At 34.0% G+C, this 10,189-nt stretch overlaps 1 protein-coding gene across 6 annotated transcripts in view; it reads right to left on the minus strand.

Annotated features, from left to right (window-relative positions):
* ARID4A (AT-rich interaction domain 4A) overlaps positions 1-10,189 on the minus strand; it is a 106,716-nt gene that overhangs the window by 85,815 nt on the left and 10,712 nt on the right. For all 6 annotated transcript variants that reach the window (XM_044664891.1, XM_044664887.1, XM_044664892.1 and 3 more), the window contains exons 2-5: positions 9,692-9,747; positions 7,417-7,527; positions 5,022-5,087; positions 3,514-3,604 (exon numbers count right to left, since the gene is read on the minus strand). In XM_044664891.1, the coding sequence (XP_044520826.1) occupies positions 3,514-3,604; positions 5,022-5,087; positions 7,417-7,527; positions 9,692-9,697 (274 nt within the window). In that variant the 5' untranslated portion in view covers positions 9,698-9,747. The remainder of the gene's footprint in view (positions 1-3,513; positions 3,605-5,021; positions 5,088-7,416; positions 7,528-9,691; positions 9,748-10,189) is intronic.

Consider the following 10,189-nt stretch of genomic DNA (forward strand, 5'->3'; position numbering starts at 1 on the left):
AAGCTCTTTATGGGCTCTCCAAATGCATGCCACTGCCACATGGGGAAGATGAAATGATGGGAAATGATTAGTTCTAAGAGACTCTACAACAAACTAGGACTTGACTCAACCAGCATCATCATTTTAAAAAAATTTTCTTGAGTACCTACAATATGTAAGATTAAGATAAAACTCACACTAGACTAAATGAGGCTTTTAAAATATTCTTAGGTGTTGTTTTTTTCCCTAAGAGGAAGTGAGGGGTAGCAAAAAGATTTCTGAACTCAGAAAGTTCAGAAGTCTTCCAAAGGCCTAAATTCGAATACCACCTCAGAGTTTAACAGCTTTGTGACCCTTGGTACTCACTCATTCTGAATCTCAATTTCCTCATCTATAAAATGGGATTCATAGCACCTATTTCACAGGGTTGCTGTAAGGATTAAATAAGAAAAAGTATGTAGAATACTGCAAATCTGAAAGCAATATATGTGAGCTATTATTATGTTTAATCACAAGTAAGTGGTATATTCCCAGCTACAATCAAATCTCTTTTGTTTTGTATTCACCCATCTCATTGCCTAGTAGAATGCTTAACAACCAACCAGGAAAGAACAAATGCTGACTAACTAGTATCCAAGACTGTTTATATAATTGTCAAAACATGGCTATTATACTGAAAATGCAGTAATGACTAATATGTAGAATATTACTGGAACACATAATAACTGATAAACTCTACCATGATTTACTCGATTTAAAGCTCCTAGATAAGAAATGATATCTGTATATTTGTTTCATTTGTCTATAATTCTTGTCTCTGTGATTTACAAAAATGCAGCAATACTGTAAACATATCATGTATTCAACAAATCATAATATTGCTACCTATGGGATTTAATTTCATCTATTGAAATATTCAGAGAGCAAAAGAATCCCAATGCAGAAGTAGGGGGCATATTGCATTAGCAACATTCATATATGTAGGCAAACTTGTTGTTAAGTACCATACAAAAAAAATAACATAGTATTAGGAAAAACCAGTGTTTTATAAATATATCAAAATAAAATTTCATGAACTTTCTGGGAACTGAAATAAATCTCCAAAAGTAAGGTTTCCAAAAGAAAATCATATTAGTTAAAATATTGATGCCCCACCAGTCTAATATAACTTGAAAAGGAGAAAAAGTAATTACAAATAAATGTGACTAACGAAGGGGCCACAAGAACAACAAAGTATATAATCTTGAAACAAAACCATTAGCAGTTATCTCTAATGGTAACAGGAAAGCAAGTGTTTTCAAGCCAAAAAAGCAAAGAAATTTAAATTTATTGAATGATTTTCATAAATTTCAAAAGATCCTGAATCTTTCACACATACACAAGTAAACTGCAGTGTTAAAAATAAACTCACTTGTGCTAAAAATGTCAAAAAGTAGAAACTAAACAATGAAGACATTCAAACTAAAATAAAACACTGGCTCTGAGGCTTAAGACTTTTTAATAATTTTAAGTGTTCTACTTAAGCTTAACAGAACACACAAGTTCCAACACCACCTTAATGTCCCTGTTTATGTGAAGGCAGTCAACATCCCCCATACTGCCCAGATTAAAAATTTGGGAATAATCTTGTCACTACACTTTCCCTATCCTACATATCTAATCAGTTGTCAAGTCTTACTTCTCATTCCCTCCACATCTCTGATATGTCTCTCTCTCTCCACTTACAGAACCATCTAGTCCAGGCTCTCATTAACCCTGACCTGGACTACACCAAATTGTTCTCACTGCCTCGACTGTCTCACCTCTCTAATCAATCACCCTATACAGCTACCAAAGTGATATTTCTACAGCATAGGTCTAACCATGTCACTTTTCTGCTCAAGAATACACAGTAGTTCACTACTGCTTCTAGAATAAAATATACATTTCTCTATTTGTAATCTGAAGCCCTTTAAAATCTGGCTCCAGTCTAAATGCTAAGATTTGTTATATATTATTACCCTTCTACTTACTGTTTCTCATATACAATAAACCACCTCCTATTTCTGTACCTTTGGGCAAGCTGTTGTTCATGCCAAGAATGACTTCTTCCTTACTTTTACCTTTCAGAATCTCTAGCTTCCTTCACAGGTCAATTCAAATACCATCTCCTACAAGAGGCCATCCTCAACTGTTACTCCCTGAAATTATTTGGTATATACTTGCATTTACTGTATACATATTATGGTCTGCCTCCCTATAGTATGTAAGCTGCTTGAGGACAGGGAACTTTGTGTCTCTGTATATACAGTACATATATATTTCTGGCACATAATAATGCTAAATAAATGCTTATAGATTGGTTTATCCATCAAAAATGTTAACTAAAATCATACTCACAATAGTTGAGGATAATAAATGTTATTTTAATTCCATTTTTTAAAAAACCCTTACCTTAAGTCTTAGAATTGCTACTGTGTAATTGGTTCTAACTAAGGCAAAAGACTAAGGGCTAGGCAATGTGGGTGAAGTGACTTGCCCAGAGTCACATAGCTAGAAGTGTCTGAGGCCAGATCTGAACCATCTCTAGGTGTGGCTCTCAATCCACTAAGCCACCCAGCTGCCCCTCTTTAAATTCCATTTTGAGGGTTCACTGTAAACCCAAAAATATTTTACCTGTCACAATAAATACTACAGTCAATGAAACACAACAAATATTTAATATCTACTTTGGATCCAACACTAGAGAAGTACAAAACAATATCAAAGGGATAAAAATGCCTAAAATTTTTGTAATATGATATGTAATATGATAAAATTAGAAATTCATAAAGTATATTTTCTCTGAAAAAGGAACTCTTCATTAAGAAACTTTAATTATATCTTTGCTTACACTGGTAAGTCTTCTGACTACATTCTTTCCACACTGATTTCTGATATCCTTTTAACCAATTTATGCAATACAAGGCCCAGTGTGTATTATATTGTAGTGAGTTATACGAAAGTGTTGGAGAAAACTGGTACCACCATAATGAAAGATTAAAGGAATTTTGTAATTACATGAAAAATAAAAGGAAAAAAAAGGTTTATAATGCTAAATTTCACCATATATTTAGTGCCCCTTCCTTGGAAGGAAAGAGAAAAGGATTTTTTTTTTAAATAAGAAACTATATTCCTGATGCTACTCTTAGATGGAATAAGACTTTCATCTTATCAATGACACATATAAAAACCCAGTGGAATTGCTCATTGGCTATGGGAGGGGAGTGGGGAGGAGGGAAGGGAAAGAACATGAATCATATAACCGTGGCAAAATTCTCCCAATTATTTAATTAAATAAATGGGCTTAATTTTTAAAAAGACTTTCATCTTAACCAAGACATATGTTCCTCAAGGGCCACCTCTATCCTATCAGTAAACTTTTGATCAAATATGTTCCTAGTATTCCCAGCAGATATCCATACATAACTCTCTGCCAACAAAATAGTTAATTCTATTTATGAAACAGAAATACATCCAATATCCAAATCTACATGTATTAATATGGTTACTTACCTACAGTATACCAACTGGCATCTGTCAATTTACTGATAATAGCTTCCTGAAAGGATCCATCAGGTGTTTTAGTTTCCACAATTGCTCCAACCTAAAGCCCAAAAGCCAAGCATTACAGATCAAACTTAAGCATTGGTGTTACCTTCTCAAACCCCTTCACCCCACCCAAATATGAAAGTCTCCAGGAAAAAAAATGGTATTTTTAAAAAAGGTAACATTTATGTACCATTCACATTATCTCATTTGATCTTCACAACCTTATTAAGGCAAATGAGGAAGCTTGTCATTCAAGTAGTTTATGGGATAAAGCCAGAATCACAATCTGGTCTACTGGCTTCTAGTCCTATGCCCTTTCTCCTATACCAGGGTGTCCAATAAATTTCTAAATATGAGAACTGTGCAACAACAAAACAAGAAGTCAAAAACATTTTTTGAACTTTTCTTGGAAATCTACATGAGGATAAATACCAACAATAGATCATTTTTATATTCTACTTTGTCAAGAAGTAGGATAGACTGACTTATGCAGATAGTATCCAGTCCTTTATGAATCAGACCACTGAAAAAACAGACTATCATGCTTTTATATATTACTTTTTCATTAATGTTTCCTTTCCTTATTAACAAAGGTCAAAGATCATAAGAAAAATTAAATGAAGCTGAATCACCAAAACAGCATCAGGATTTCCAACAAAAATCTTAAATATTCAAAAGAATATATTCCCCTGAATATATTATTACCACATAAGGTTCAATATCAGCATATACACTTTCGTCCATGTACATACACATTCATATATGCAAACATTTTAATGGATACAACAAAGCATTTGAGATGGAAACCCTAACTTTAAAAAGTAGGATTTTCAAAGACTTGACTTGCCACTCCATATTTCCATTATGGCCAAAACAAACAAACAAAAAAAAACCCAAATATTTTAGAGGCAAAAATCTAGCAGAATAACACATCTAAAATCATTCCTTCTTTAAAATGTCATTTAGTATATCTAAGGATACAGCCATTTGAGGACACAACTTCTATTAGAAAATACTAACATTCCATTGGATCTACTATATTTGTGCAACTCACAAGCTTTTTAATAATAATAATAATAATCATTAAGATTTATAGAGTGCTTTAAGGTTACAGAGTGCTTTACATATATTTTGTCATTTAATCTTCCACATAATCCTTGAGGGCAGTGCTATTATTATCCCAGTCTATAGATGGGGAAAGTGAAGCTGAGATAGGTTAAATCACTTGCCCAGGATCACATTGCTAGTAGGTTACAAGAGGTAGCATTTGAACTTCAGTCTTCCTGGCTCCAACTCCAGCACTCAATCTATTACAAGCTGCCACTGAATATGATAGAATTTTTTCTCTTGACTTAACATTTATATGAAAAACTGATCATTTTCAAATCCTTTTTAGAAAAATGAAACCCAGTGTACTACAAATGTTAAGCCTTGCATTTTCAAGTATTATCTAAATTATACTGCATACATACTCTTAAAGGTCCTTTTACTTGATCATCTTGGACTAATTGTGTAGAGTTATCTTGCTTCAGGATTACCTGAAAGAATTTTGCAAAATAATTTTTACTTTAACAATAATGGTAATTATGATAACAACATTCATTTAAGACTTAAATTAAACATTGCAATGACTTAAAATGCTTTTCAATTTATCAACCAAATTTTAGTCTTGACCTTTACCACTAAAAAACATAAAACCTAAGGAATCATGTCCAAATCCAGAATTTTTAAAATTCTCACATTTTTTAATCTTCTAAAATAAACCAGAGCAAAAAAGAATTGTAATATACCATATAAACTGCTCAAAAAAAATGATACTTTTTACATATGTTGGTACCATTCAATTAAAATCTTCTAATATGTGAAGTAAAATGAATGAGATGAAAAGTTACATAGTCCCTGCTTTAAGGAACTTACAGTCTAGTAGAGGACATAATACACAAATACCTATAAATTAAGAGAGGAGGGATTAGGGAAGAAGGGATCAGTTACAAATGGAAGGAGAGGGAAGACTTCACAAAGGAACCTAAGCAGGAAATTGAAGGAAGAAAAGAATTTTAACAGGGATGTAGAAGTCTGATTGCAGGAAGTAGTGAAAACCTAAACAAATATAAAGATAGAAGAGGGCAAGACAAGATAAGGAAATGGCTATCATATAAGTAATATAGACTGTATGAAATAGAGTTCTATTAAAAAAAAAAAAAAAGACCACAAAGATACAATGAAGTCAGATTATAGAAGGCCATATGTACAAAAAGAAAGAGTTTCTATTTTAACCTGTAGTTTAAACTGGAAGCCCCTTTAATTTTTTAAACATAAGTAATCTGATTTGGCTTATATATTATTAGTAATATATTTTGACCATTACTGTAATGATCAAAAGAGTAGATTAGAGAGAAGATACTGGAGGTAAGATCATTTAAGTGTTGAAAATAAATAGTCCATGCTGAAGGTGATAGATAGCCTGAATGAGGGAATGGCGAAATCATAAAGAAGAGGAAAGAGATATAACAGAGACTACAAGAGCTTCACCATTCATATAATGTGGAGATTTATGGAGAAGGGAAAGTCAAAAATGAAGTCAAAGACAACTGCAAGGTTTCCAGCTGAGAGACAGTGTTACACTCAAAGGGATAAGGAAGTGAGGAGGGGAAAATGATGAGTTCAGTTTTGATTATGGTGAATTGGAGGTACTAATGGGCTATTCTGGGCAAGAGGCAGCAAACAGAAATGGAAAACTGAAGCTCAGATGTGAAGATAACAGATTTAGAAATCATCTGCATAAAGGTGATAACTGAAGCCATGGGAGTGGAGATCACCATGGACAAGAGTACAGCGAGAAGTGAAGAAAGCCAAGGACAATGCCTTGGGAGATGCCCATCCTTGATAAGTAGGAAAAAGGACTGAAAAGGAATGCTCACAGATGTAGGAAAATCAGGAAAGGAACATTTCAAAACAAGTACCACTACTTATAAAATGCTTCTATTAATCCTTACGCAAACAAATATATGCAGCAATAAGGTACAAAGAAGAATCACCAAGAAAAATATATCAAATACACATTTTCCATATAAGTATTTTAATTATGATTTTTTATTTAAAAAAAATAATACTTTTAAGAAATGATCAAAAAATTAAAAGCCTTTCAAAAACAGCTTAGTGGCAATACTTCAATACAGTTAAAGCATTAAAAAATTAAAATATACTTTATAAAAGCTTAAAAAACCATTAATACTACATTTAAAGTAATTCTTCAGTTCTACATATTCCTGAATTCTATCCTAGAGATTAACTCTACAGTTGTGGAAAAATTTCAAAGGTAGATCACATAACTCAAATTTATATCCTATCCTGTAACAGTCATTAAATAGTAAAAGGGCAATTGCCTCCTTCGGGAAATCATACACACTTCCTTCCTCTCTTTTCTTTTGCTTTCATAAGAATGTGCAATCTTTCCTTTCTTGTTCATTGTTCAAATCACAAACCTCTACTTATTGCAACAAAATGGATCATTGAAATGATTATGTTGTCACAAACAAGATAATTTCAACGGATAGTACAAAAAGCACAAGTATTTACTTTTAAGTAAACTTTTAGAACTCAAAGTCTAATAAAAAGAATGAAAATTAAAACATATCAAATATAAGGCAATTTTAATTTCTCATTTTGCATTTTAAATTTTTAACAATGCACTCTTGTGGTTTTAAAGACATAGTACTATATTACAAGAATTAGCACAGCATAGTATCTTACCCAAAGTGGGTAGTCAATAAAAAATTAATGATTTGAAGCAACTACTCTCTCCTTCTCTGTTCATCTGGAGTGCAAAAACTAGTGTTAACAATTCTGACATGTAAGAAACACTACCTTAACTTTCACCAGCCTTTTCACAGTCTTAATCTTTGCCTCACAGAAGGCACCTCGGTACTTGGCACTGACATCAGTCCCCACTGTCAGGTAGGCAGGCTCATCTGCTGCCTGGCAAAGAGAATATACAAAGTTAAAATATAATTACAACTTTTCTTTTGTCTAAAAACCAAACATATAAAATCTATATGAACAACTTTAAAAATGTCTATCCCTTCCAGTATTGAATACTAGAGACTTAGTTTTTTTAAGTATCCCTAAACCCAATAATTAAAAAATTTTATTTATTAATTTATTTTTAAGGACAAATGTCCAAATAAGTTTTCCAAAGTCATATGATCCATATTGTTTCTCTCATTTCTTCCCTATTCCTTCCTGGAGATGACAGACAATTCAATCTGAAACCCAACCATTTTTAGACAGTATTTTTTATGTTATAACAAAAATGATCTCTTAAAAAACTTTTATCATGTGCCATAACAACTTCTCCTGAAATAGAAAGTATTAAAAGGGGAGTAGATTGCTGGGGGTTTTTTCACACTTGAGCTGTGAAGAGTTAAAGAAACTCTTCAATATGCCAAAAGTTTAAGATCTCAGGAGAACCTGGCACATTAATCTTAAAGAGATCTGTAAAGACCTGAAAAGGTCTATATAACTTTTTATTGTTTTGAAAGTTCAGAACATTTAAACTCTCTCTGATACTCTACCTCAAAATTAAACTGATTAACACTACAAACATATCAGTAGGGACCTATTACTGAATAGTCATCATGTAACAACAATAGATACAAGGTAACAACAATAAACAAATAAATATCAATTCAATCTATTTTTAAAATGAGAATATTGTTTAGTTGATATGGTGACAGAAAACTGAAATTGAAATGGAAATCACAACACAACAAAAAGATAACAGAGAAGTGAATCATGCTTTTAGAATTGTAGCACTAAGTTTTTGCATTAATATTGCTGGTGTAAAAAATATAAGCTTCCTCACGAAATATTTAATTTCAGCATGCTGAGGTGGCAAAAAATATCACAAAATAGATGACATTTCATTTTTTCCCTTAAAATTTTTTTTTATTTTAATAAATTTCCACATAAGTTTTGAGAAATTATATAATCCATATTGTCTCCCTCTCCCTTCATTTCTCCCCCTTCTGGAGCTGACAAGCAATTCAATCTGGGTTATACATGTATTAGATGACATTTCATTTTACTATAAACTCTAAACCTAATGTGAAAGCTTAGAATTTGCTCACAAAGATATCTATGCACACATGTTTTTAAAACAATTGTGCTAGATAGCAATTAAGAAAATGATTTATTTTTCTAATTAGTTGTTCCAAACAATGTTCAAAATTTGTTATATGCCACCTTATTCAGTTATTATATTTTATTTACCTTCCTACAGTCTTAAACTCTTTTTTGGGAGAATTTTTCAAAACTTGCTGTCACTTACCTTTCTTCCAGATAAAAATCACAGCAAGCTTTAAGACTTTAGGAAGGTAACATAAATTAATAAAGCAATAAGTCAATCATGAGTTTGACAAACTAATTTTAAAAGCACACAAAATAAAAAAAAATTTAGAACCACTTCTGATAAAATGTAAGCAGAAACATTTTAAACCATCTCATAAAATGCTGTTTCTTTCCTGTCAGAAATGTTCCTTGTTGAAATTATTTTGGAAGAATCTTCTTCATTAAGAAAGCATTAACAATATTTGTTATATGGACCAAGCATTGTTTTAATTCTACCTCACATATGTACATAGTGCATAGTTTCTAAAATAAAAGAAAAATGGAAACTTCTCTCTACTAGGCTTCCCCCTTCCTTATTCCATCTCCACACTCTTTACTCTGTGGGGAAATGTACAAACAAAAATCCCCGAAAATTCAAGGAGGACAAAAGCCTTACTTCTGCAAAGGCTGCTGTCATTAGTGTCTAAAAGAAAAATACTCGATCAAAGAACAACAGCTCAAAGTCAGATCGCTTCTGTCCGGAGTTAGAATGCTAGGGCCTTAGAAGGAAGAGATCAAGAGGACTGCTCCTCATACACACAGATCACTTCTAGCCCATTCAATAGGGGCTATTTCCCCCTCTACTTCTCAATGACTGACAAAGAAATGAAGTTTTTACATTTATACACATATGGCTTTTTAAAAAATTCTCTGAACAAAAGTCCCATCACCAAAAGCTTAAGAGCAGGGGAGGAGGGGGTACAACCAAAGAGATGCCTCCTCCACAAGGGAGGACCATGTTTATCCCGTTTACCTTCATTTTGGGGGGTGATCTAAGGGGTTCCAGCTCAAAGAGAAGTCTTCGCAGCGCTGGATGCGGGAGGGAGAAAGAGAGAAGTGCAGTTAACTAACAACAGCCCAAGAAGGAGTCCGAGTAAACAAGCCCCGGCGGGGAGGGGCACAGCCCTCGCAGCCCCAGGTCCGGGAGGAAAAGCAGAGGCCCAAGGAAGAAGGGGGAGCGAGGAGAGCCCCCAAACCCGCTTTCATGCCGCCCCTCGGCGGACTTCCCTGCCTCCGCCCCTCTCTCCACTTCCACAGAGGGAAAGTGAAGTCGGGGTTCCCTCTGAGTGCCGCCAAGGCTGGAGGATGGCAGGCAGGACAGCAGTTTCTGTTTCTCGGACTCCCCGGAGGGGCAGTCGTCAGGGCGGTCCGTGTCTCCCTCCGCTCGCCCTCTCCCGCCTCTCGGCCCCCACCCCGCCCCGCTCGCTCCTCGGCCGCTCCCCCTCTCCCTCCCCTTCTTCCCCTCCCCCCC

Source organism: Gracilinanus agilis, chromosome 2 (genome assembly GCF_016433145.1).
Source record: "Gracilinanus agilis isolate LMUSP501 chromosome 2, AgileGrace, whole genome shotgun sequence".
In the NCBI taxonomy this organism is placed as follows: domain Eukaryota; kingdom Metazoa; phylum Chordata; class Mammalia; order Didelphimorphia; family Didelphidae; genus Gracilinanus; species Gracilinanus agilis.